Source organism: Ursus maritimus, unplaced genomic scaffold, assembly GCF_017311325.1.
Source record: "Ursus maritimus isolate PB19 unplaced genomic scaffold, ASM1731132v1 scaffold_2, whole genome shotgun sequence".
Taxonomy (NCBI): Eukaryota; Metazoa; Chordata; class Mammalia; order Carnivora; family Ursidae; genus Ursus; species Ursus maritimus.
This window is the reverse complement of record NW_024424452.1, coordinates 21,307,650-21,335,328: the sequence shown is the minus strand read 5'-3', so window position 1 is coordinate 21,335,328 and position 27,679 is coordinate 21,307,650. Positions and strand designations below refer to the sequence as shown.

The window sequence follows — 27,679 nt, the reverse complement described above, 5'->3', positions numbered from 1 at the left end:
ACTCAGTAAGGTAGGGTACAAGTTGCATTTGCTCTTGAATGCCCCATTCGAGAGATGCCTGCTGTTTACTGTGTGAACTTGGGCTAGCTATGGAACTGTCTGGGTTTCTGTGTATGCAAAACAGAATGGAGTCAGGCCACTGACCTCAGAGGTCTATGGGAGAAATAAATGAAGTAACGTGTTTAAGACACCTGCAGTCAATGTGAACTCTGGGCTCACACAAGTAAAGCACAGAAAGGAGCCTGTCCCCAGACCGGGGCTCAGGAGATGGCATCAAGGAGTCCCTTGTCCCTTAAGTACACATCTGTCCGCTGGCTTTACCACTGAGGCCCTTAGGTGTATATCTCAACAGTGATCTGAACCTAACTGGATTTAGAGGCGTGATGAAGAACTGCATGAAATGTACAACAGGCGCCACGAGACAGTGCTCATTCACTGTTGGCTGCAGAAGTAGGGGATGATTCCGAGATGAAGATGCCCCTTCTCCAGGCCGTGGTTAACAGAATCCAAGCCAGGGATGCCGGGACAATAATGACAAAAACAGCACCTACCATTTACTGAACACTTTCTACATGCCAGGGGCTGTGCAAAGTACTCTGATGCAACATTTAATTTCATTGAACTCTGAAGACAATTGCACAAGGTGGGTACTGTTATTAGCCCCATGTTCGAGAAGAGGAAATAGAGGCTCCAGGAGGTTAGGTGACTTACATGCTCTGTGTCAGGTCACAGAACCTTAGACGCCTGAGCCCACAGTCAAATCAGGTCCGTGTGACCCTCCGCCCTGGGGATGCATCTTCAGCAAGAAAGCCCTTTTCTACCAGTGCCCCACACCCCCAGGCTCCCCACTCACCTGTTGAATTCTGGGAGCTTCTCCAGGTCCAACAGGGCTGAGTGGCAGGTGATCCGGGTCAGGTCAAACTGTGTTATCAACTCTGGCAAGGTCCTGCCCATCTGGTTCTCTGCAAGTAGGCATGCCCAGCCTCAGCCCCTGCCTCTCCTTTCAATCACAACAGAGGCTGGATGAGCACGTCCTGGGTTCCCCATTCCATACCAACCAACAGGATTCAACTTCTAGCTCTTTCATAGATCAAGGGCCCGAATGAGCCTTCATTTGCAGAAAGGATTCTGCACTCAGAAAAAACAAGTTTGAAAACAATCAGGCTAAATGACCCTCACAATGACTCGAGCTGCAGGAATAGCATGCTCACAGTCTGGCTGTGCCCAGAGATTCTGATTCCACTGGTTTGGGACGCGGCCTGAGCATCAGTACGTTTTACGAGCCTCCCGGGTGATTCCAAGGCGCAGGCAGTGCTAAGAACTGCTGTGTTGGGAGCCCCTCCTCCTGAGCAGCAGCCCCGTCCCATACAGTCAGTGGGCATTGTGGTCAGGCCTGGGCCTCAAGGGAGCCTCTGCCATGTCTCTTACAGGCTGTGTGACTTTGTTAAGTCACTCAAACCCCTCCGAGCCTCTCCATCATCTTAGAAACAGCAGGGATAATAAATACCTCTTAAGGATACTTTAAAGAGTAAACCAGGTAAAAGCAGAATAAACAGTAAGCAGACGATCACTGCCACATTTTCAGAAATCCCCTCCACCAAGAGGTCATCCTAATTTGGTACTTCTTTAACCTTTGGGCTCTAAGTCTTGGGCCAAGGATAAAGGCACAGCTGGAATAAACTAGGCTCATAGTAATCTCAGTAATATTGTTGGAACCCATACTTGCCACAGTGGTAGTCACATAATTGTCATGATTATAAGGTCTATAATTTCCATGCTTACTGCAGGGCAGATACTTTGCTGGGTGCCTCATACTCATGAGCTCAGTGCATCCTAACCCTAAGAGGAAAACGCTTATCTCCATTTTACAGACGAGGAGGGTGAGGCTCAAAGACCATAATAAGCTCCTTAAGAGCACTGTTGTAGTCCCAGCCTTGGACACAATTTCTGGCTCAATAAACACAAGAATGAACTTGGGCAAGACTGCAGGTGGCACAGCCGGGGCTGAAGACTGGGTGGGCCTGAACCAAAGCCCTGCTCCTCACTGCTATGGTCCCACGGGGACCTCCCAGGTGGGTGGGTACCTGCAAACCCGGAGCCACAGTTAGTGATGATATCAAGCAAGGCATCTGGCAGGAAGTCAGCAGCTGCAAAATGCTCCAGGAAAATGTCCCCTTGCCTCTTGGACAGCTTGCTGCCATCCCTGTTGAGGAGCAGGGGCAGGTGGGCAAAGTGAGGTGGCTGCCAGCCCAGGGCCTGGTAGAGGAGCAGATGCTTGGAGGTGGAGACCAGCCACTCGGAGCCCCGCAACACGTGGCTGATGCCCATGTGGTGGTCGTCCACCACGCAGGCCAGGTGGTAGGTGGGGAAGCCATCGCTCTTCAGGATGACCGGGTCCCCCTCCACATGCGCCACCTCATGCCGATTCCAGCCATACACCAGGTCCTGGAAGGCCGGCGCTTCCCCCTCCAGGCGGAAGCGGATGGCAGGTTTGGGGCCTTTGGCTAGCTTCTGGGCCACCTGCCCATGGCTCAAGTTCCGGCACCGATTGTCATACCTGTTGGGAAACAGAGCAGCATAGCAACTGGGGTACCAAAGACAGATGGGTTCCGTCTTCATCTCTGATAATTAGATGACCTTGGCAAGTCATTTACTTCTCTAGCTCTTTTTCCAGTCTCGACCAGGGATAAGAAGAGGGATATATCAATAAACCAAGTGAGATAACAGCATGGCAAGACACTTAATGCCTACCTGCCAGCCTGTCCCTCTTCTTTGTTAGCAAGGAAATGGCAAAATGCCGAGTCCCAGGGGTTGAATCACAGCTGGTATAGCCGATCATGCAATCTCTTTACCTTATGCCAGCAACTGGCCCAGGTAGGACCACTCTCCTCACTGAGACTCAAAGAAAAGTCTGCTTGGGGGCAGGGGAGAGTTAGGGTCCTGGGAAAGATTTTCTCTCCAATTGAGAGTGAAAGAGCCACCAGAGGAAAACCCCCCGTTTTATACCCTGCCTTCTCCTTCTGTGCTCTTCAGCTGTTGTCCTAGGAGGACAGAATGCTTGGAGCCACCGCAGCCACTTGCAATGGATGTGGGGTGGGGCAAGGGAGGCAGGGAGGAGCCAAAACAGAGCCCTGATGTCTTGAAGCTGCTGGTTTTATCCTTGGGTCTCTCATCCCCAGACTTTCTTTCCTTTTTTTTTTTTTTTTTTGCAATAAGATGGGTTTTACTAAGCATGGAGACAGGACCCATGGGCAGAAAGAGCTGCTGCCTCACCTCCAGATTTCTGCAGAGTACATGGTAAATGTCTCTGGGATTATGCCCTGGCTACTCCAAATATGGTCTGTTAACCACCCCCCCACCGCCCAGCAGCAGCCCCACCAGGGAGCCGGTCCGAATGCGCCATCTCAGGCCCCACCCCAGACCTGGTGGATCTGAATCTGCATGTTAACTAGATCCCCAGGTGAGCTGCCTGCACATGAAAGTACGAGAAGCTCTGGCTTGTCCCCCATTTTTGAAATTCTTTATTTTTTTTTAAGTAAACTCTACCCCCAACATGGGGCTTGAACTCATAACCCTGAGATGAAGAGTCGCATGCTCCACCGACTAAGCCAGCCCCTGGTTTGGCCCTTTCCCACAGGGCATTCCATTACTTGCTCCCCAAAGCATCCTGATACCAAATGTAAAGCTTGAAAACATACTCCTTAACACAGAGCTAAGTGTTCAATTAGTAAATGGCTGGGTGGATTCCACGACAGAACTTGACCATAATTTTAAAAAAAGAACCTTCTGCCAACAGACAAGTGGACTGTTTATAATAAAAGAACAATTCTGCAATGAATGTCAAGACCTCATACAAACATCCAGCCCTTGTCCAAACAGTTCGTTTAAACTGGAACTCAGGGCGGCACTTGGCTGGCTCGGTCAGAAGACCATATGACTCTTGATCTCGAGGTTGTGAATTCAAGCCCCACGTTGGGCATACAGATTGTTTAAATAAACTTTTAAAAAGTTTTTAAAATTCTTTAAAAATAGGGGCACCTGTATGGCTCAGCTGGTTAAGCATCTCTCGATTTCGGCTCAGGTCGTGATCTCAAGGTCATGAGACTGAGCCCCACACTGGGCTTCGTGCTCATCGTGGAGCCTGCTTGGGATTCTCTCTCCCCCACTGCCCGTTCACCCAGCCCCCATGTTCACACACCCGCGCTCTCTCTCTCAAAAAAACCCAAAAAAACAAAAAAAAACAAAAAAATAAATAAAATTCTTTAAAAATAAATAAATAAATAACTGGAACCCAGACGTCCTAACACCACTGCTGATAGGAAGCAAGGTGGTCAGGGCCACAGGGCAGTGTCTATCAAAGCTCCAAACTGGCCCTGCATTTCCACATCTAGGAAGGTCTCCAACAAACGCCCCGCACATGTGTACAATGAGGTATGTCAATGTGATCCACCCCAGCTCTTTTGCTGTAACTACAGATTAGAAATGGCAGAAAGATTCATTAGTAAGAAACTGGTTAAGGGCTGGTCCATTTGTACCGTGGAATATTGTGCAAGTCTAAGAAAAATCTATGGGCCAGTACAGACTTGGTCTCCTCAAGACGGTAAGTGGGAACGGTAGGTTGCGTAGTCTGCATATTGCGTGGGGCTGCTGGAATGGTGGAGAAGAGAAACAATACACATTTCTTGGGGTCTGCGCTGAATGTCTCTGGAGGAGACCTAAGAAGATTCTAACAGCATTTATCTATGATGAGGGAAATCGAGTGGCCAGAGTCAAGGTTAGGAAAGATCTTTCTATATATATCTCTCTGGACCTAAAAACATTTTACTTCATCAGAATAACCAATAATTGAAATGACATGTTAGTACTGCCCCAGAGCCATTGTGCCAGGCAGCTCCGACGTGGCCCCAGTGATCCCTGCCTCCGGGGTTTCTGCCCCCAGGGCATCCCCTCCCTGGAGCGTGGGCTGGACCCAGTGGCTTCCTTCTTATGAACAGAATGCAGCAGAAGTGATGAGATGTCACTTCCTCGATTCGGTTATGAAAAGACTCTGGCTTCTGTCTTGCTTGTTTGCTTCTGCTTTCCGTCTGGCTCACTCACAGCGAAGACAGCTGCTGTGCTGGGAGCTGCCCTGTGCCCAGGCCCGCGTGGCAAGGAGCTGGTGTCTCCAGGCAACAGCCAGTGTGGCCCGAGGTCTGCCAACAGCCTCATGAGAGAAATGGAAGCCGATCTTCCACAAACCAAGCCTGAAGAAAACCACAAACCTGGCCAAAACCTTGACTGCAGCTTTGCGTGAGGCCCTGAGCCGAGGGAGCCGGCTAGGCCATGTCCAGGCTGCTGACCCACAGAGGCCGTGCGGTGACCACAGTCTGGGGGTGATTTGTTATGGAGCAACAGCCCAGGGACACATGTAACTTTAGGGATGCAGCCTCGATAGGCCGGGGCTCTCACCGGGGCGTCTGGTGGTTCCTCAGGGCCTCCTTCTTCAGGAGCTCCAGCCGCTGTGGTGAACAGAAGCAGGGGTAAGCGGCGCCGGACTCCAGCAGCGCTTCTGTGGCCTGGGCGTAGAGCTCGAGCCGCTGGGATTGCTGGTAGGGCCCAGCAGGACCTCCCCGGCGGGGGCTCTCATCAGGCGGGATACCTGCGACACAGCAAGAGACCATGATCACCAAATATTAAAAACGAAGATAATCACAACACTGGTTCCCGGGCACTGTTTATGTGCTGTTGGTACACAGTAAAGTTTGTAATCCTCACAACATTCCTCAAGCTCATTACTATTTCGATTTCCCTTTTACAAGTAAGTTGAAAGAGAGGCTAAGGGCCCAAGGTCATGGGGCCTGACGGAGAAAGAGTCAGGGAGGTGTGCTGCCTCTGCAGTCCACGCTCTCGACGGCACTTCCTCTCCACCCACCCCTTCCCCGGCGAGTGGGGGGGAGCCCAGGTCTGGAACAGCTGGCTCAGGAGAACAAAGCATGGTTCAGGGCACAGTCTGTCAGGCCCTGGCTGGACTCCGGGTCCTGCGCCTGGGTAGCTGTGACACGGGATCCTGAAGATGTGTGAGAGCTGCAGGGCCAAGCACCTGCCAGGCTGTTTTTACGTTCTGTGATCTCCACTAAGCCTCAGAACTGCCCTACCACGCAGATGTCATCCTGACGCCCATTCAGTAAGGACACTGAGGCACAGACGGGCTCCGTTCCCTCACTTGGCCAAGGACAAGGGGTGCAACTGCATTGGAACCCAGGCTAGCAGGCCCCAGAATCCAGCCTTTAACCACTCATCGTACTGCCTCAGCATCCGCTCCTGTGAAGCGGAGCTGACGGTCCACGTGCGGGGCGGCAGCGAGAACTGGACACATCAGCACTTACACAGCACTCAGCGTGAGGCTCACCGGCAGAACCGCCACACTGGGTGCTGTGAAATGAAATGTGACCTGTTCTAAGTCACAGCCCCAACCCAAGGTCCCTTTTCCTCAGGTCACAAAGGACAGATGTAACCAATAAACACTTCCCCTACAGACAGAAGGGACACAGGTGAGCCGGATGGTGGTGTTTCTGCCCTCAAATCGCTTTCCAGTGAGTTAGGAAGGTAGGGACATGATTAATCCTGCATACCCAACATTAATACAGGCTCTGCAGGCAGACAGGCCTGGGTTCGCACGCACTGGCCTGCTCCGAGGCCTTGAGCAAGTCACCTTTCAGAGCTTCCATTTCTTTGTTGCAAGTAAGAACTCTCCTGGGCGTCACCATGACGTCAGCACGATACGACACAGGTGAAGTGCTCAGTGCACTGTCCCCTAAGTGCTAGGCCCTCAGCCAGTTTGGGCTGTGATCATGATCCTTCAGCTCCCTCTCCCACTGGGTCTCTATTTCTTCATTTGTCAGAAAAGACAGTGGCTCAGGTACATTTGGGAGCCCCTTCCTGGCCAAACCTTAACACGTTCAGCACTTGAAACACCCCAGGGTTTAAGGGTGATCCCACTAGGGGAACTGAAAATGTATGTTCACGTATAAACTAGTATAGAAGTGTTCATAGCAGTTCCATTCACTGGAGTCAAAAAAGTGGGGCACCCGGGTAGCTCAGTCAGTGACGCGTCCGACTCTTCATTTCGGCTCAGGTCATGATCTCAGGGTCCTGAAATCAAGCCCCACATCAGGGTCCATGCTCAGCAGGGAGTCTGCTTGAGATTCTCTCTTTCCCNCTGCCCCTCCCTAAAATAAATAAATCTTAAAAAAAAAAAAAAGACTCAAAAAAGTGGAAAGAATCCAAACGCCCATCCACTGATGAACGGAAGGTGGTATCTCCATCTAGTGAACAGTATTTGGTCACAAAATGGGATGGACTATTGACACATGCTACAGCACAGAACCCCTCTGCTAAGTAAAAGACAGTCACTAAAGGTACATATTATCCGATTCCATTTATCTGAGATGTCTGCAGTAGGCACACCACACAGGCAGAAAGTAGACTAGCAACTGCCAGGGGCTAGAAGGAAGCAGGAATAGGAAGTAACTGCTGATAGGTACAGGGTTTTGTTTCGGGAGAACAGAAATGTTCTGAAATTGGATGGTGGTGATGGCTGGCATCATAGTGAATACACTAAAAACCACTGATTTGTACACTTTGAAATGGTGAATTACCTATCAGGTGAATTATATGTCAATTACCAAAAAAAAAAAAAAAAAAAAAAAAAAAAAAACACCCACAAAACCAAAAACCAAAAACCAAAACACACAGGATGACTCCTGAAGCAGGAAGCTATAGAAGTCAGCTGCCCCTCTGCCTCACCACAGAGCTGGTGGGGGGAATTCTGCTAAGGGGCCGCAGGCCGCATTCACACGGCCTCAACAGGGGCTCCGACGGTGGGACTTCTTCATCACTGTACCGCTCGTGCCTAGTCCAGTGCCTGACAGTAGCAGGCCCTCCCGGAAATCCAAGTGCTCAGCCTGGCCTGCCTGGCACTATGTGGTTTAGCTCTGGCCAACCCGTCTTCACATCTGCAGTCCCTCTGCTTTGGGTCACTGTGCTTGGGACACGCCGGCATCTTCGCTGCTTCTCTAACACATCCTACACTTTCCTGCAGCAGGGCCTTCCTATCTCCTCTTCCCTCTGCTTTTGAACAGCCTTCGCCCAGGTAACCACGGGGCTGGCCCTTCACTGTGCAATCTGCTTTCAGGTCACCTCCTCTGAGAAGACCACCTTGTCTGAGAGAGGATCCTTCCCTGCCAGTTCTCTAACCTGTCACCCTTGTCTCCACAGCACTCATCAATGCTTAATGTTACAGGGAGAATGAACGAATCTGTTCATCTGTCCTCCCCTACTTACTGGGCACTGGGTCTCTGTTCAATGCTGGAACAGGACCTTCATTACAGTAAGTGATCTTCGTGAATCACTTCCTTTATCCAACTAATCTTGACTAAGCATCTGCTATAATGTTCCATGACAGAAGGTACAAATGAAATCAGTTTTTGCCCTTTGGGAACCCAAAGTCTCGTTAATAACTTACCTGAGATTAAGATACACATCTCATAAAAGTCTTGGTATTTTGGTATTTTTCCTTGGGGAGCTTAACTGGTTATACCTGTCCTGACAGGTAGGCGACTGTTGACCCAGGGAACACGCATTCCTCCTTGTCTTTGAGGAGTTTAGGAGGCCTCTGGATTAAACGTCCCACAAGACTGACTTTAGAGGCTACACACATTTTGTTTGGCTCACACAATGTGGTTTAAAAAAAAAAAAATCTGGGCTCAAATTTAACAATGGGAAGTATTCATAAAAAAAAAATAGTAATGAAAACCTGGATTTCTGGCTCCTATGGGAAGTGAGATTGAACATTGGTTCCCACATGGGAACTGGGGGCTGGAGCTTTCTCCTGCTCACTACAGGCCTAGTCTCTCCAGTTCCCTCTTATTCTTGGCCTGTGTTTCCCGTCTGCTCCCAAGAGGACCTGACCTGAGATTCTAAGGTAAGAACAGGAACCTCAAAACGGCCTTGGAGCCTTTCCTCAGGGAGCTTCATCATGTTTTGGGAAGGCACGTGCCACCAGAGGCAACACAAATGTACCCATCTCTCCACAAAGTCCTCGTTCTCCATCTTGGCGCCCATGAGAAGACCTACAGGTTCCTTTCCCTGCTCCCTCTTTCCCCTTGGAGAAGGGTCCTTCCCTGGCCTGCCTCACCTGCCCACTCCAGCATGTCCTCAATATTGTCCGCTGCCCCAGGCACAAGGCGGGTCTGATCCGTGTCCTCCAGCCTGAGGATGAAGCTCCCTTGGTGCTTCTTGGCAAAGATATAGTTGTACAAGGCAGTGCGGAGACCGCCCAGGTGCAAGAAGCCTGGGAAAAGAAGAGAACAGCTCAGACAAGACAAGGAAGATGAATGGACATGCCTTGGCCAAGAGGCAAACAAGCCCTGCTTGTAACAGGATGCCCCAGGGAGTATCAAAGCTCAAGAAACAGCTACCCCGTCCCCTCTTTCCAGCCAGGACCCAGAGAGACGGCCACAGAGGATGGGAATGGTCCGTTCATTTAGCCCCTTATCCTGGAAGCAGAAGACCACCCACGTTTTAGAGCGTGTAATGTTGTAAAAAAGACTCCAACTCTCCCCAGCTGCACCCACTGTTCTATTTTGAGATTTGCCTCAAGGCCAAGTTTTCACCCAAATGAGGCCAAGCAGAGGATTATCCACGTAAGCCATATCACACATGCACTTAATGGGTGCAAATTCAGGGATGTGCTTGGGTAGAAAAAAAAGGTATTACAAACTGAAGATACCATACAATTACATTTTGCATATACTCTCTGATTTTCACCTGAAGTTTTGGCTTTAAACACTACCCAAAAGTAATACTTGATTCCACTATATTTCTCTTCACCTGAGTTCAAACTCCTAAGATTTTACCTTTCCATCATTCCTAACAGCTTAAAATGAAGCATTTTCCCATTTCCGTTTATCCTGTCTTCTTTGGTCCAGGCCACGGCCCTGTCCCCACGATAAGCTTCTCTACATCTACAGGAACAGGACGCAGCACAGGACACAAAAAGCTCTTCTGTAGTCAGGCAGACTCCCGTTCAACACTGACTGTGACTTTCTGCTAGTTATCGCAAGGCCACCACAAAACCAGTAGTCCCCAAGATGGAAGACGGGGGTCCAGTAATTGAAAGCAAGATCTCTTAAATCAAATAAATCTGGATTTAAATTCTGCATCCATTTACTGGTTGCTATCTATCCCTTGGGCACTCTACTTCACTTGTCTGAGCTTCAATTTCATTGTGAGAGATTAAAAACAAAAAATAGAAACCTCCCAACCTCCCTTACAGAGTTGTTGGGAGACTAAATGTTGATCAAACTACAGCTTTCCATTAATTTTAGCAATTAGTGATCTCAGTTGCTTGGTAATTCTTTTGTCTGTCTATAGTCAACAGCCTTTTCCACATGCAAATCAGCAAGGAAAATGAGAACTATAATCATAATAGAGAATATTGTTTATTAAGCTCTAGGAGTACCAGACCTTGCTAAGTGCCTCAGCTGCATTAGCTCAAACCCATGAGGCAGGTACCATCACTAGCCCTGTTTGACAGAGGGTAAAACTCTGAAGCTCAGAAAGGTTATGCAATTTGCCCATGTCAAACCGCTGAGAAGTGGCAAAGCCCATAATCTGGACTAAGCCAATCTCAGGCCTTGGCACCTGCCTACTAAGAGTGCTCTGCAAAGCAAGGTGCAGGCCAGTACTGGTCTGCAAAATGTTGCCAGTTCACAACAAGTACAGAAATCGAGAATAAATGTTTAGAAACTTAACAGCAATTTGACAGAGTAATTTTTTATCTGATGAATCTAATAAAAATAAGCTCACGTTTTGTATGCTTTTAATATTTTTCCTTTTTACTAACTCATTTATATTGGTTCTAAAAAAATATTTATAATCAATTGGGAATTAAAAACCAGTCCTGTCACAATGGTTTGAGAAGCCCACTCTGCACTCTACTGCCTGCCAGGAAAGATCCTGTCACTCTGTGTAGCTGGGATCTTGCCACAAAGGAAGTCTTACATGTGGACCCTAAGGTTCAGAATGAGAGAGGCATGCTCGGTGTGGAGAGGGCAGAAGGTGGTCTCCCTGAGAAAAAAACCTGGGGAACTAGGGGGAAGGCCATGACAAGATCTCCACTAGGGTAAACAATGAGCCCCTGCCTCACTCTCTGGCTTGCTGAGCGCCAATACCACTAACCACAGGGCCTTTCCTTTGTACCTGCAAGTTCTTGTGCCCTTAAGGTTCCTCCTACAGGCTTCAGGGTGGCTAGCTTGTCTTTTGGTTCTCAGCTCAAACGATACGTCCTAAATAAGATCTTCTAGAGCTTCCTACCTAAACCCCAGCTCCCTACTCCGCTTCATTTCTCACATGACACATGTGACTGTCTAAAGGTACCGTTACTTTTACACGTTGTTTGTCGCGGCCACTACAGTGTATGCTTCTTGAGAATAGGAGCCATACGTTCCCGATGACCACTATATCCCAACGCCTAGAACGGTATCTAGTACACAGTTTGTATTCGATAATTTATTGAATACACGAATCAGAGACCTAAAGAGATGGTACACAAAGAACTTCCTGGCTATGTGAATAATTTCCGCTCGTGGACCTGCTTCTGCCTCTGTAAAATGGGGTCGCGCTGCCCGCCCAGGCTGACTCCACCGGAAGGGATTCGTTCGGGAACATTCGGGGGGCGGGCACGGGACGGTGGACATCGACCTGCAGCGTCACGTCCGCCAAGGTTACCTGTGGGACTGGGGGCGAACCGCACTCGCACCGCAGCCCCGGGATCGGTGCCCAGGCTAGCCTCGCGCCGTCCCACGGGGCGGCCCAAGGCCGCAGGGCGCCTCGCCGACTGCAGCAGCCTCTTCAGGAGCACCGCCATGTGGGATGGAAGCGCACACGTGGGCTTCCCCGTGCATCACTTCCGGGGGGCCTCTCCCAGCCAATCCGTTTCTGCCACAGAGGGCGCAGCCCCGCCCCTTAAAGGCGCAGGCCTCCTAACTAGCAAGCCCACGCTCCCTCCTCCCCCCCGAGCGGCTGCGGCCCCACTCGGCCTCTAGGGGGCAGAGCCTACTGAGCGGCCGATTTCCCGGACCCGCCCCCTTCGGCTCCCGAAAGCTAAAGCGTGGCAGGGGCCGGGCCGGGGAAGAGGAGGAGGCGGGTCTCCATAGAAACGTCCACCTGTTTCCGGCCAGGCTGTGAGAGATTAGGGGCTGCTGCGGGGGCCAATCTCAGCTAACTCGCTTTTTCCCGGCGGCCTCTGCGGGAGCGGTGGGTGTTGTACACAATCATCATGGCGGCGGCCGGGGCCCCGGATGGTGAGTGTGGCGGGGGTGGCGAGTGCCCGGGTTGGGCCCAGGTGAAGCTGGCCTCCGGGAGGGATGCGGCCCGGTTCGATGGGGAGTAGCCTGGTACGGGAGCGGGGGTCCGGCGGCACCCGAGCAGGGTTCGGTCCCAGGCCCAGTCTGCGGCGAGCGCCCACCCCGTAACCCCCTTGCAGGCATGGAGGAACCTGGCATGGACACGGAGGCCGAGACGGTGGCGACCGAGGGCCCCGCGCGGCCCCTGAACTGCGTGGAGGCCGAAGCCGCGGCGGGAGCAGCGGCCGAGGACTCCTGCGCGGAGCGAGGTAGCCTGCAGCCGGCCCCGGCCCAGCCCCCTGGGGACCCTGCGGCCCAGGCCTCGGTTAGCAACGGCGAGGACGCGGGCGGCGGCGCGGGCAGGGAGCTGGTGGACCTGAAGATCATCTGGAATAAGACTAAGCACGACGTGAAGTTCCCCCTGGATAGCACAGGCTCCGAGCTAAAACAGAAGATTCACTCGATTACAGGTAATCGCCGTGGTACTGTCAGCGACAGGCAGCCTTCCCCACCCCGCCTGCAGATCTCTGGTGCTCGCACAGTGCCAGGCACCGCACTGGCCACTCTTTGCATCCGCTCCCTCAGGGCTTAGAATAGTTTTCCGGAGTAAGTACTAGTATGCCCATTATTCAGATGGGGAAAATGAGACCCAAGATGATAGAGCTAGAAAGTGGTTGAGCTGAGATTCCGGCCCAGGTCTGACTCTTAGGCCCAGGCTTCTAATCAGTGCTGTCCCAGACATCTCTAATGAAAATCATCTGAGGCACGTGTTAAATTTACGGCTCCTAAGCTCTTTTCCCTGCAGAGTTTGATTCCCTGGATCTGGAATGTGGCCAGGAATTTATTTTTAGCAAATATCTTGGGTAATCCTCATAAGGGAAATTTAGGAAACGTTGCTGTTGACTATCATGCTGGCCCCTTCACAGGTCCTTATATTTAGTTTTTAGTCTTGTCTTGTTTACAGCAGTTCACCAACCGAAATGATTTTTTTTTTTAAAGCTTTCTCCATGTAGCCTGTGAGCGCATGGTAAAAACAAGAACTTTATCCTTATTGGTTTCTGTATCACTGAGGCCTGTGGATTCTCAGTATTTGCGTGACCGGGGGTTTGAGGAACAACTTGGAATGAGTGAGAGCTAACATTATTGAACGATTACCATTAATGCCAGATACTGCTCTAAATGTTCTGTTTGTTTTATTCCTTAATCCTTCAAAGAAGTCTATGCAGAAGGAAATGCTACCATCATAATTATAAAATTTTGGAAACAGGCTTAGAGAGGTTGTGAGTTGCCTGAGCGCACAAAGGTGCTAGAGCAGTATTCATTTCTGGGTCTGTTGCCAACGGCTCTGGTCCAGGTACATTTTTCATCGCTTCCTTTCACTGTCTCCTTTTCCCAAGGTCTCCCTCCTGCCATGCAGAAAGTCATGTATAAGGGACTTGTTCCTGAGGATAAGACGTTGAGAGAAATAAAAGTGACCAGTGGAGCCAAGATCATGGTGGTTGGCTCCACGATAAATGATGTTTTAGCCGTAAACACACCCAAAGATGCTGCCCAGCAGGATGCAAAGGCCGAAGAGAACAAGAAGGAGCCACTCTGCAGGCAGAAAGTGAGTCCGTCGTGTCATTGCTAGTCCTGGGAAGTTTGAGGCTTTGTCCTCTGGAGCCTCGGCTGGTTATATTCTCCCTAGAATAAGCTCCTTTTCGGACAGGGCCCATGATGGAAATTTATGGCAGCAGTTGGGTGCGGCTGGCTGTTGAGTGGAGGTGACAACTACCTGAGATTTGCAACTTTGTCTCATCTGGCGGGTCAGTGTGTCTCAAGTCTATTTACTTAAGGATAAGGCCTTTGTAAGGGCAGACTTCAGACCAGGTATTGAATCAGATGTGCGTTTCTCTCCTCTATTTAGTGCCAGAGAAAAATGCCACCAGCAGAATTAACCCCCCATTTTGTACAAGTGTTTGTACATTTGTTTTTGGTTTGTGGCTTCCCCCAAGTCAACAAGCCATTTCTGGATAGCCATAGAACTCAGCAGCTTTCAGAGGTTCCTCTAAAACTGACTTTTTCAGGAAGCCAAATGAAGCTGACTAGGAACATAACTACACCAGCTTTGGGGTTTTTTTTTTTCCCTCCTGGTCCGTGAAATGGCCTGATTTTTTTATGTCCTGTTGCTCATTTTGGATGGAAGAGATCCAGGCTTGTCTTGTGCTCATTGTAGCCATTAAAATTCTTTCTGTAATTAGGAAAAGTGAGAGGATTTCACTACAGAGGGAATTGGTTGGAAGAACCATCACTTGCAACCTTACCACCCAGCAAGCCCCACTCATTGTCATGGAGCCTCTTGACCATGGCTAGCAGCTTTCCAGGAAAATAGATATTCTCAACTTAACCTGTGTCCCGAGTAGAGTAGACCAATTTGGGGGTTTTTTGGCTTGTTGTTTTGTTTTGTTTTTCTTGTCTTTTTCTTTTGTTTTTTTAGAGTAGACCAGTTTGAACCAAGGTCTGTTTTAGTGACCTAAGGCACTAAGGCATATGGCTGATAGTGTGAGAAGGATACAGTTTTGTGTTACAGGTCCATAACCTTCTATGTGTGCTTCCAATACCTGACCAGGCATCAAAACTTGGTCAGAATTAGTGTGAATGTCCATGTTTTGGTATAGAAACATTCATATGTTTGAATGACAAGGTATTGCTCTAGATCTTACAGAGGATAATGTGTAACGTGTTTTTAAAGCATATTGCTTTTATAAAATCCGTAAGACTTGGGTTTTATAAAAGTCTAAAACACCTGCTTATAGGGTTTTAGAGGGGGAATTGTAAATCTATATTAACATCTAAAAGGTATTTATTTGGACATTTTCATCCCCAAATATGGGGTCAAAATGTAACCAATTGACTTCCATTTACCTGTTACCTCTGCCACATATATGAAATTGTCAAATGTGAGCATGTCAGAAGTGAGTGAGTATTCCCACTGGTCACACCCTTGGAGCATTACACGCTTCTTAAACATAGGTTTTGAGTTACCAATGGTAGTTTAACAGCCTTAAAACTGTCTTCCACAGTACAGGGAAAATTCTTCCAAAAGATGGTTTTGTGAGGTATGAGTCGAATTAAGCTGTTAATCTCTGCTGTTTTGTTTTGTTTTGTTTTTCATTGATGCTAGTTTTGAGGTCTTAATGTGGCCTAATGGGAGGGACCCGTTCTCCTGGCTTTTTATCAGCTTGCTTGGGAGTCTGGGGCTGATCCATATGGGGACCCTTTGCTAGCAGTCTGGCAGTATTGAGTTTATCCCTGCCAGAGGGTTTCTGCCATGCCAGGGAGGGTTTAAAGTGGCTCATGACCACGTGGTGCTTAAATTTGGTGGCGTTGTTTCCCTTCAACCACTTGCTGCTCCGTAGTTTCAGCTTTACCAAATAGTGACCAAAGAGTGGCCTATAAAGCCACAGGTGGAGAGCAGACAAGCTGGGGCATTTGGGCTGTTCAAGAGCTGTTTTAGGGAGCCATGAGCCTAATGAGAACCCTTAACAAGCTGCCTCAAACCCAGGGTGGGGGGTGCAGCCTCAGAGACTTGTTAATATCAGGCTGTGGAGTAATCGGCTTTTGTTTTGGAAATATGTCTCTCGTGGCCTTCTGTGTAGCTGGGGTTGAGGGTGGGACAATGGGGGAAGACATCTACAGTAGTCTGAGTTTCCATTTGTTGAAAAAATGCCCCTTGTAGGGAGTTAGCTGATCACCAGCATCGTCATAAGTTTCCTTGGGAGTTTAAGTTGACAGACATGGCTGTCATTTCATAGCTACCGGGAGAACAAGACCCTTCGCGGTTCTCTTCAGCGCAATGTTTATTCCTTTTAGTGGCGATTTTTTTGGTCAGAGGAGGGGATAGTTTATTCGAATTAGCAGTCTGGAAACCTTAATTGCTCTAGAACTTTGATGTCTAACACAGCAGCCACATAAAGTTTATTAAAATTCAGTAAAATTAAGAATTTAGTTCCTCAGTTATATTAGCCACCTTTCAAGTGCTTCCTGGACCCAAGTGTCTCATGGCTGCTGTTTCAGACAGCACAGTTGTAGGACATGTCTGTCATCAGAGATATCGCTGCTGGACAGCACTGCTCTTAAATGTCAAAGGACCCATAATCTGTACACACTGAAAGGTTTTGAACCAAATGAAGGCTTTTTTCCTGTTTTTCGGGAAGGTAGTAACATGACTAAAACACGGTCAGGTGTTTCATTTATCATCTCTTCTGACTTACGTTCTAGCAACACAGGAAAGTGTTGGATAAAGGAAAACCCGAAGATGTGATGCCATCTGTTAAGGGTGCCCAGGTAAGCCAGACTCCTTTGTGAGGGTTCCAAAAACGCGCCAGGCCCACCTTCTGCCTTCCTGAGCTTCCTGTGATCGCGTCCTCACATCCTGACCCTTGTCCTTCCTTGTCTGTCTTTGTTCCTGGTCCCCGTCTCTCACTGTGCTCCTGTGCCTCCAGGAGCGCCTGCCATCAGTACCCTTATCCGGCATGTACAACAAATCCGGAGGCAAAGTGAGACTCACCTTCAAGCTGGAACAAGATCAGCTGTGGATCGGCACTAAAGGTGGGCTCCTGCTCTCGGACCCTTCCCTGCTCGCTGCCCCGGGCACCCAGCGCTCGGTCTTGGGCGCGACTGTGCTCCTCCTGAAATCTCTCTCTTCACTGTGCTTTGCGTGCCCCTGGCTTTTTGTCTTTGCTTTTAGATGCTCACCTTCTGTTTGGACCCTTTCCCCTCATTCTTTTTAGTCTTTATGTCAGGGCCAGTCCCTCAACAGTGGCTCTTCCCTTGCACCGAAAACCAGAGGTCCCAGATGTGTAGCCTGAGGGCCAGGTCTGGCCCCCAGACCAGGGTTTTTTGGATTTATACAGGTTCTGTAAAAATCAAAGAGATTTCACTTGATCCGATGTGGGGGTTTTTGGGCTTCTCTTGAAAAAAAAATTAATAAAAATCAAAAGATCTAGGCATTCTGGACCTGCATTCTCACATGGCAGCAATCAGCTGGAACCAGGTAGTAGGTTCAGATGAGCCATGCCACAGTCCTCACTGTCCGTGTACCTCTTATGGAGCCAGCTTTGTTCATGTAATGTCACCTGTCTGGCCCCTGGAGGTCAGAGCTTGTCCCTGTACTGGGTGTGTTTTCCTAGTACCGTGGACCCGCCCCTCCCTCCCTGTTTGTGCTCTGCCTGCCTCTACCTACCCCTGCCTGTGCCTGGTGGGGCAGGCTTGCTGCTTGCTGTTGGCTGGAAATTGTCTCTGACTCTCCTCCCCCTCTGTTCCCCCGGATGGTTCAAAGTCTTGTCAGTTACACTCCAGAATTATCTGTGTCCCTTTTTTTGCCACTCTGTTGTGCCAGTTAAGACTCCTAGCATCTTTAAACTTGTTTGTTAAAGCAAGTTAACTTATTTCCCTGCCCTGTCTGTGTTCTGTTCCGTCCTACCCATCTTCCTCCCTGGTTCCCATGCTCAGAAACCTTTGGCCTGGAAGAGCCAAGTTCAGATGGCTAAACGTAGTGTCCAGTGTTGTCACATTTTGGACCTAGCCTCCTGTCCAGCTTGCCCCGTTACACGCTGTGGGCTTCAGCTGCACCAGCCTGCAATTTCCACCGTGCTCTGCACAGCCCCACGTCTTTGCTCCTGCCGGGCCCTTACCTGGAATGCCTTCTTCCCATTTCTCGTTGTTAATAAAATCTCCCAAGGCCCTACTTAAATGTCCTCTCCTAACGAAGCCTTCCCCAATGCCTCCCCCACCCTCCAAATGAATTGCTGCTGCTTCTGTTCATAGAGCGCTCCGTTTACATCCTCAGAGCACTCATTACTCTCTGACTTGTCTGTCCCCGTTAGATTCCCGGAGGGAACCGAACATGCCTAATTCATCTGGTTCTGGCCAGCACTGTAGGTATTCAGTGTTCGAGGTAAATGCTAAAGAGAGGTATAGAGGGTCCCATCACGTGAGTTTGACTGGTTTCAGGGACAGGCCATTCGGTAGGACTCTGCTTCAAGCGGGACCACAGAGTTACGGGAAGTAATCAGCGGGGCGATGGGGCGTGAGGCATTTTCTCATTCCAAATGCCAACACAGGCGTTCCTGTCTGTCACTCTGTGCTGGTCCTTAAAGTGAACAAAGACTGAAATGCCAAAAGTGCAGGAGTTTTCTCATGATTTTATGATAACTTGCTCTATCTCCTTCCTTTCCCCCTCGACGCTAACTGCATGGTTAGAGCAAGCGTTACAGAACTCGGAAGGGCTTCCCTGGTCTTCCCACGGGCCTTCGGACCGTTTCTTGGGTCACACGGTCAGCGCTTATCCACCATGAGCTGCCCTGCCTCTGTTGGACCCTTCCTTGGCCGCGACTTTGCGGGCGATTTTGCTTAGTTCTCTGTCGTTGCGCTGACTTCCCTAATTCCTACCTCTTCCACTTGCGCTTTCTCTTCTGGGCAGTCTTATGGAAGGCAGAAGTCACCTGCGGGCCGGGAGGATAGGGGGAGGCCGGCAAGGGCTACGTCTGTAAGTGCTTGCTGGTTCCTCGGGGAACGTTTCCGTGTTAGGAGGTCGTATAGGAAGCACGTCCTCACCGCAGGCCCGAAGTGGAACCTCCTGTACCCGGGGTGGAGGTTTTTCTCTCAGCTCAGAGGAGCTGTTGCTTTCCCGATTTGGCACGAAGGCAGTCCTCGAAAGAATCTTGATGGGTGGGGGTTTCAGAGCTAGCGGAAGCCTCCTCTCTCAGCAGCCTTATGAAAGTGTGGCCAAGAGTCCTGTCTGTACGGGCGGCAGGGCTGAGATTTTCATTCTCACGCAGACCACTGTAGCGATGTGTGTCAGGCAGTGTTCCCACTGGCCCAGGAGTCTTGTCATCTGAGTGTCCTGAGCACCCTCCCAGCAGGACAGCCTGTTCTGGGAGTTGGCCACCAGCCATTGGCTTCATCTTTCTGCTGGCGTGAGGCTGCTGCGGGCTGACCATCTCGGCAGCTGGTTGGCCTCTTGCTTGGTGGGGTGTTTCACGGAGTGACACTCAAGGGCTCCTGCTTGCAGCTTCAGCTGTCTCCGTGGTAGCGTGTGGAGGAGGTGGCCCTCGCAGCCTCAGGCCCAGCAGCGAGCAGAACCAGCTTCAGGCAGGAAATGTGGATGGGCAAAGCCGCCAGGGGGAGCGCGTGCCCTGTGCGTAGGGGCGTCCAGCCTGATCGAGCTCATTGCTGTCAGTCAGGAATGTGGGCCCAGGATCGAGTTTTCAAGAGAAGCCAGAAATGTATCTTTTTGTGTGAAATCTCGGGACGTTTCAAGGTGGCTGGTGTTTTAAAAAGTTCCGATCTTAAAAACAGCTGCCGGTCAGGTCCTGCCTGTGGGTCACTGTTTTAGAGCCACTGGAAGTCACAACCCAAATGGACACCTTCACGTCCGTTCTCCCCACCCCCAATATTTCAGACACCAAGGCCCACGGAATGGAATTAAAATGTCTCCAGTCACTAGCTGGAGTAGAACCCAGGCCTCTAAATTCTGGGTCTGTTTTGTCAACTCATCCATTGGCATATTCTCTCTTTTCCCGATTTTTCCTTCTGCAAAGGCTGTCATGGGTTTTTTCCGACTTGATTTAACCTTGCTGGGAACTTCCCCGTCCCCGCTGTGTCTGCTGCTCCTGGAGGGTGGGTCCTTGTTGCGCAGGCACTGCGCCCCCTCCCGCCTTCATGCCCTGCCCTGTGGCACTGGCCTCACTTCCTGCAGGCTCCTCTCACTCCTGCCATCCCTCACTGCCGCCTCTTTCTTACCTGCCACCCTTGAACTTGCTGCAAAATGTCTTCTGACCCCTGTGATAAGTGAGACCTTGAAGGTTGATCACAAGAGGTTGTAAATGTTTTAAGAGCACTTCCTCAGGTGTGTGTATGTGGAGGGTTTGGGGGCTGGGAGAGGGAAGGGGTGGGGGGTTGGGCAAGTGAGGAGGAGGATGGGATAGAAACTAGTTGAAACCCCCAAGCACTCCCTGCCTGTGGGAACCAGAGGGGCATACTGTTGCCTCTATTCTTGGTCTTCTTGACTGCCCCTCCCCCAGGTGCCAAAGACCTTAGCCAGTGCTGGGCTTGGGCACGAAGGCTGCAGTGGAAATCCTTGGGTGTTTATAAGTTGCCAGACTTAAAAAAAAATAACACCAGGAAAGCGCTATCTCTGCTCTCAGAGACCTTTAATATATGCCATGGCAAGTCCCGTTCCCCGTTTGCTCCCAAGAAGGTCCCAACTGCCAAGCAGAGCTCTGAGTGCACTGGTCAGAAGACCCTGTCCCATTGTCCTTAGAGCGTGGGAGACTTCAGATTACAGTAGATCCCAGAGCCACCAGCCCTGATGAGGGACTGCTGAGTCACAGGAGTGGACAGGAGGGCCTTTGAGTAATCACTGTAATCCCTCTCAACTAGAGCGGACTGAGAAATTGCCCATGGGCTCCATTAAAAATGTGGTCAGTGAACCTATCGAAGGACACGAAGACTACCACATGATGGTAAGTAGCCTGGCGTGGTTTAGCCTCTCACTGCACTCCTGCTTCTGCTCATCTGGCAGGGAACGGAGTTTTAACTGAGCTTTCTTAACCGAAGAAGCAAACTCGATATTCAGAAGACGCACAGTTTTAAGACCTTCACGTTTTCTTTATCTCCTTAGAACTCAATCCATGACCTATTCCTAAGTTTATTTTTGCAGTGCCCACCCCCCCATAAGTTTAAAGGGGATATGTTTTTATATCTTTACCTTCCTCTTATTTGTAATATTTTTGTCTTTAGATCAGGAAAATAAACACAAAGAGGAGGATTGGCTTGTGGGTTTTCATTTTAACTTGTCCTGTGTGTAAAACAAAATCTCCCACTAGCCCTGGCATTTGTGAGGACACAGGCGGTCCCTTCTGTGGTGGGCAGCAGCCATTGAGTGGCCGAGGACGCCGTGGGGAGGACAGGGTCTGTGGTCCTCATTCCACATGGAGGTTCACTCTCAAGAGAGCAGGCTGGTCTTTCCCGAGAGAGAACGTTCGGAGGCATTCCCCAGCTTTGTGCAGAACAAAGGCGAGAATTCAGTGATGCGGGCCACGGAGCAAAGTGCAGTGCTCAGGCAGACCCCTGAATTCTCCCAGCACTGTTAGGAGGGGCCGCTTTAGAAGTCAAGTTTAGTTGCCTAAAGTGCGTTACTCTGACAGGAACCTGACCGTGGTGGGGCGGAGGCAGGGCTGCCTGCCATTCTCCATCCGAGGAGGCAGATTCTTTAGCATCCAGCCAACAGCGCGGTAGCTGTGCCAGCCCCATTCCTGGGATGAGGAACAGCTAGTGGTTGGCCTGTATATCGGGGTTTCAGAGGTCCCCTGCAGAGAGGGAGGCATTGGAAGATCCCAGGGAAAAGGGGGTCTGGTGTTATGGAAGTTCTCTCTGGGTAGATGGCAGGTCCCCTGGCTCGAGGGAAAGTCAGGCATGTCCCGTCTCTTGCCCTGTTGGTGTCTGTCCGCTCAGAGGCACTGAAGCCAGGTCCCTGGGTTGGGGTTGCAGTCCTGGGGCCGCAGGGCTCCCGGGTGTCCTGGGAGTGACGACGTCACTGGGGCTGCTTGTAGGCCCTTTGGCGGCCTTTCCACCCCTCGTCCTTAAAGGATTGCAGACGGATTTGTTCTGCCTAGTTGGTTAATTTTTCCCATTTACGAAGTCGGCTTCTAGATGTTTTCAGCTGGGCCCCTTCACTCCCTTTGAAACATTCATCTTACCCGTGTTGCTCTGTCGCATTCTCAGCCCCACTTTTCAAGCAGCCCAGTGAGTGGGATTCCTGGCAAGTTGAGGGGGCCATTTCAGACATCCTTTACAAAATGGATGGCTAATGCTTTAATATTCAGTTCAAATGTTTCTTTCTTTCTCGGGTCATTTCTGGCAGAGGAATGCTGCTAGTCCCTTCTCTCCGCTAAACGCCACAAAGTGGCACCTTGACCTCTAAGTGAAAGTACTCCGCTCATTTTGCAGATGCCATTTCAGTTGCTAGGTTAATGGTGTCATAGTTCACATTAGAGAGGGATGACTGTGCTTTTCATTCTTAGGGAAATGTTTATGCAGAAGAGAACAGAGAAGACTATAGCAAACCCATATATCCATCACCAAGAAATGACTGTTGTAAATACTTTGTGAATTGCTTTAAACCTTTTTTTCTTTTTAATAAAAGAAAATCTACCAACAGTGAATACGTCCCCATTGTCTTCCCCTCCCCCATTACCATGATTTCTCATGTGGCTCCTTCCCAGCTCTCTGCTTTTGTGTTCGTATAAATCCATGAACAAGATGCAGTACTGTTCTGTGTTTTTCAGTTTTCATAAACGGTACCATGGTATGTATCGTTCTGCAACCTACTGTTTTTGGTTCGACATTGTGATCTGTCTGTATTAACCGTAGATTCAGTTCATACCTTTGAAAAATAATCCCGCATTCGTACGAATAGGCCACGTCACTTTTAATTTCGCGTTCCCTTACTGATGGATATGTAGGTTGTTTCCAGGTTGTTACCAGTTGTGACGGTGCTGCTGTGAACATTCAGATCTGTTTCTTTGTGCATGTGTGACAGTGTTTCTAGGGCAGTGGTTCTCAAACTGCTCTCTGGATCAGTAGTACGACATCGCCTGGGATCTTGTTAGAAACGCAGATTCTCAGGCCCCAGCCCTCCCAGATCAGACGCTCTCGGGGATGGAGCCCAACTAGCCTGTTCTAACAAGACTTCCAGATGGTTCTGATGCACACGCAAGTTTGGGAGCCACTGCTTTAGGGTCGGCTATGCTTAACTCTCCCACCACCTTTTGGGGGGGGGAGGTGGGATGGAGAATGCTCCCCGTGTGCACAGTGTTTCCCCTTCCCTTAGTTAATTCACATCTCAGCCCTCCCCCTTGTTTGTCGTGCTGCCTGCTCAGTCGCCCGACCTCTGAAGTACCGCTTGGTTTTCCTTTTTCCCTTCCAGGCGTTTCAGTTGGGCCCCACGGAAGCCTCTTACTACTGGGTGTACTGGGTCCCAACTCAATATGTGGATGCAATCAAAGACACTGTGCTGGGGAAGTGGCAGTATTTTTGAAAGCACTTTCACCTCTGGCCCAGGAGACTGACCCAAAGTGAAGGACATTGCTGGGAGAGGCCTGCAGCATCCCTGGATTTCAGAGTTCTGGGACTTTGTTCAAAAGCAAACAAACAAAAAACCTATATCCACTCTAAGGTGATGTGGTGACTGAAGCCAGAGGTGATGTACTTTCACCATTAGCTTAATTTTAACTTAAAATCACCGGTTCCCTTTTCTGGCAGTCAGCTTCATACCATTTTTAAAGTCCATACGGTGGAAATCAATAAATCTGAGTTCCGAGCACGTTGTGTGGAATACTCTTCAGTGCGTTTGAGAGTAGATCTACCAATTTTGTTTAGAAAGGAATGATCAAAAGCTTGCTGGTTTCCTTTTTAATTTTTTTTTAAAGCGATTTCAACAAATATTTTCATAAATCTTCGGTTGCAAACATTTGGACTGCGTTGTGATGAACTGGGTTTTGGTTTTTCTCATATAAAATTGTATGCAAAATGAGGGGGGGTTAGTAAGCCATATTTTTCTGTCCATGGATTCAGATTTAATTCTTTTTCCCTTTTTTATGTTCTCACTTCCTAGATTTGAATTTTTGTTTTAAAAACCCAAAGATGTCAGTTCCTGTTTTTGTACCTCATCAGTGCTTCCTCTCCTGGCCTCCCTCCCGCCATTGCTGCTGCTGGAGAATGCGTGGCGGGAGAGGACGAGCTGTTTGGTCTAGGGCAGGGAGCTCTCGCGCTTGCTGTGCTGTGTGTCGAGCAGCGGAGTATCTCACATTGACTCCCGTCTAAACGTCTTGCCCCTTGGGCCCCGGTCTCTGGGGAGTTCCACACTGCTGGTGTCCTGGTTTTCCGGCACCCTCGCTGATTTGGCTTCGAGGCCCAGCCTGGCCTGGGTGTGCCTGGGCTGCACTGCCCAAAAGCCACAGCTCCCAGGCCGACAAAGGCCTCTTCGAGGAGGAGCTGGATGGAAGACCGTTTCTACAGCCATATAGCCACAGGCCCAGATCCTTCTTTCTTTTGAAGTTCCGAGAAATTCTTAAGCAGTCCAACGATTATTTCAATTATGCTTCTCCATTTGGTCTTTCTGCTCATGCATTATGTTCAAGTGTCCTTCATCCCAGGTTCAGAGATGCTGCCTTTCTCAATAAAAAGACATGTTGACCTAGTGGGTTGGCCGATGTACTTAAACATCGAAAAATGGGATAAATTGCTTTTGTGATTAGCTCACCCTCTTCTGGTTTTAGCCCTTATGTTCTTGGTACACGTGAGCTTCTGTTGTCTCCTTATGGCTCGATCGACTCGGACACGAGGGCGAGTCTCTTGGTGAATGATGCCCTTTGTGCTCTTTGCTGTTACTCTGCTGGCTGTCTTTGCAATTCTCCTCTCCCTGGCTGCAGGCTCTCATAGTAAGGTTTGGCGAGAGATTTTCCAAACTTCACATTCTGGATGATTCTAGGCTGTTCCCCCTCATTCTGTGAAATGTAATTAGCATGTGTTCGCCTAAGATGACTATTCCTTGTGAGCCAGTTGATGATACTCTCCGCCCTTCCCTTCCAAGCTGTAGTTCAGGAATCCAGCCCATGTAGACAGACTTGTGCTTTTCACGGTGTAGCCCTTGCCCAGTTATGCATCTGGGCTGGGAACTCTACTCTTGCTTTTGTGGGGGGCATATGTACCTGTGTGAAGTGTAGCACCCAAGAAACTGCCTGTTTGTCATCCCTTGAAGAAGGAGTAGTCACTGCAGCTTTTCTGTCCTCGTTGGCCTGCAGTTCCTGGAGAAAAAGGGCTTCTTTGCTACTTGTCAGAGCCTCCCTCTGCAGTGGACGGGTCTGTGGAGGAAACAATGCTGTAGCAAGCAGAGGGTCCTCTCGGTCTGAACACTGCCCTTGTTGGCCAGCGCCCCTGTCCTGGAGACGTGTCCTGACAGTGCCACACACCCACCTTTGTTCTCGCAAAGCAGGTGTCTCCGTCCCCAGACTGGCCTCACAGTGCTGCTCTCAGAGGCCCTTCCCACCAGGTCCCCTCGTTTGCCCTCTTCAGTGGCTGCCCTCGCTGTCTGCCCCCCCTTCATCCCAGTGAGAGCGTTGTGTCCCCTTGTCTCCCTGCTCCCCAAGGGCCAAACCGCTTCTCACTCAGGCTGCTGTCATTTCTAGACAGGACCAAAGCCTGCGTGAGCCTTTTTATTTTACGTAAAATGGTGCTTTTTTCCTTACTTCAAGATACTATATATAAATAATAATGTCAACGACATCTTTTCGTACAGAGCCGTTGGAGTATTGCTTTACAGAGCTCAGTAAATTTGCTAGAACGATCTCGAGCTCTGGCTCCGGACCCTGTCTGCATGGAGACCTTGCTGGGAGCCCTCGGGAGAGCAGAGGTGAATAGCACCAGAAGCCACTGGGAAAAGTATTTGACTTAGGTCCATGTCTGGGTCACAGCAGTATTCACGGTTTTTCCCTCGGTCCCGTGAGCAGTCTCTTCTTAACCTTGTTTACGGTCTAGAATGTTCTGACTAAAATCTGTGTTAGCACATTGAAGTCCTCGTCCCCCTCAGTGGCATCACAGTGTTCATTTGTCCTCAGGATTGTTTCTGTGCAGTTCCTTCACTGTGGCAGAGGCGGCATCAGGAGGAGCTGGTCCCAAGGAGGGGCGCGGCGTGCAGGGAGCCAGGCTCGTCATCTCTTCCCTGTGGGGCGCTTCTTGGAGCCTCCCAAGGGGCTGCCTTCTCCTCCAGGCTTTATGCTGGCCGTCCTCCGCGGGGCTTTGCTCACAGACGGCAGGCTTTTCTTCCCTCACTGAGACCACTTGGCAGAGCAGTGACAGGGTCACGCTGGCCAGGCCCGAGGCCCTCACAACTCTGTTTCTGTCAGTCTGGTCCTCTGAAAAGCCAACATGCGAGCTGCTAGAACTCTCTAGTATGAAGTATTTTAATTGAAGCTGGGCCTTTTGCAAGTAGCGTTCGCTCTTTGTAGATGAGATTGAACTGAGCTAAGAATGCTCTCGACGCAGTGGGGGCCGGTGAGGCCTTGGTAGGCTCCTTAGTTGCTGTTCTGTCTTACGAGGGCCAAAGAGACCAGCTCTGCCACTTTGCCATGTCTCAGAGGAGTTGCCATATTTCAGCCAGAAAGGACTTGCTTTCCTCTTTTTTTTACTTTAACCATGTGCCTGGAGGAGCTGTCCTGGGCTCTTGCACTTGGCCCACCCTTTCTTTGCTGGGGCAGCGAAGGGGAAGGGATAGACTCCACGTGCCAGGGCCGTGCAAGGGCAGGCTTTCTTTCCACCCCATCTTCTGAGGGAGACCTTTCTCTTGCTCCTTGCTGCTCTCTTCATGCCTGTTGTCTTGGAAAACAATTGTCCCTTTGTCTGAAGGCTTTGTGAGGAAGTCCTCTCCAGTGAGGATTGGCACCTGTTTCCTTCCTAATAGGGCCGGATGGCCTCTCTGAAGTTACAGGTGGTCAGGAGCCCTCCGAAGTGCGGAACATCTGGCACCTCGACCTGCCAGGCTGGGTGGTTCTACTGCTTTCTCAACTTCTGAAAACCTCTTTCCTTTTCTTTCTTAAAGAGTTCTGCAGAATTATTTGACAATATACGTAAGTACCCTGTTTCCTTGTGGTGTGCGCTCTGTTCTGGTTTGTTTTTAAATCAAATGCCTGTTTGGGAGGAGATGAACGTATTTAGTCTATTAGATCTGCGCTGCTGGATTTTTTTTTTTAAAGTGTAACCTTGACTAGCTGTCTTATTGTTTATCCTGTAAGATTAGTCTATCAATTAAAGTTTGATAATTAATTGCGTCTCTTTTTCCTTCCAGTTTTTCATGCGCCTGATCCATACTGGGGATTGACCAATATTTGGGACTGGGACTGGGCCTGGGGCTGTTTTGTTTGTTCTGTTTTTCTTTTGCCAGCTCTGGTCTGCTGTATTACTACTGTCTTACTTATTTGGCTTTAAGTATATCCAAATGTGTTCCTGTGTAAAACAATTGATACAGCGATTTTGGTTTATTTCCTGTGTTAGCGAAAATGACCAACTGGTCGGACACGCTCGGGTTAGGGCAGCCCTCCTTGCATGCTCTGGCCTCCAGGCATCAGAGGAAAGCTGCCTCCCTGTCCTTATGCCTTGTGTGACTTCTCCTGGCCACTCAGCCTTCGAGGACATGTTTAGTAAACCCCTGAGATGGAGGCGCAGCTCCTGCGGCAAGACCCAGGGCGGTGGGG

General features: G+C 49.8%; 2 protein-coding genes across 7 annotated transcripts in view; one reads left to right on the top strand and one right to left on the bottom strand.

Moving 5' to 3' along the window:
* The window catches only part of EARS2 (glutamyl-tRNA synthetase 2, mitochondrial), a 22,339-nt gene extending 10,412 nt beyond the window's left edge, over positions 1–11,927 (bottom strand). The window contains exons 1-5 of the mRNA XM_008697162.2: positions 11,770–11,927; positions 9,176–9,331; positions 5,449–5,638; positions 2,085–2,557; positions 854–962 (exon numbers count right to left, since the gene is read on the bottom strand). Coding sequence (XP_008695384.1) covers positions 854–962; positions 2,085–2,557; positions 5,449–5,638; positions 9,176–9,331; positions 11,770–11,908 — 1,067 coding nt within the window. The 5' untranslated portion in view covers positions 11,909–11,927. The remainder of the gene's footprint in view (positions 1–853; positions 963–2,084; positions 2,558–5,448; positions 5,639–9,175; positions 9,332–11,769) is intronic.
* Positions 11,928–12,141: 214 nt separating this feature from the next.
* On the top strand, positions 12,142–27,251 carry UBFD1 (ubiquitin family domain containing 1). 6 transcript variants are annotated; one of them, XR_005836030.1, is made up of 9 exons: positions 12,144–12,344; positions 12,527–12,856; positions 13,784–13,992; positions 16,647–16,712; positions 16,871–16,976; positions 18,254–18,324; positions 20,811–20,893; positions 22,972–23,170; positions 23,359–23,447. XR_005836030.1 is itself a non-coding variant. In XM_040635216.1 (8 exons), the coding sequence occupies exons 1-7, from the start codon at positions 12,320–12,322 to the stop codon at positions 20,889–20,891; spliced, it is 888 nt and encodes a 295-aa protein (XP_040491150.1). In that variant the 5' UTR covers positions 12,144–12,319; the 3' UTR covers positions 20,892–20,893; positions 22,454–22,589. The 6 variants fall into 6 exon arrangements, 4 of the variants coding, with proteins under 4 accessions (XP_040491147.1, XP_040491150.1, XP_040491149.1 ...); XM_040635216.1 differs by lacking the exons at positions 22,972–23,170; positions 23,359–23,447 and adding an exon at positions 22,454–22,589; XM_040635215.1 differs by lacking the exon at positions 22,972–23,170 and having other exon boundaries at positions 12,145–12,344; positions 23,359–27,251.
* Positions 27,252–27,679: the final 428 nt, after the last annotated feature.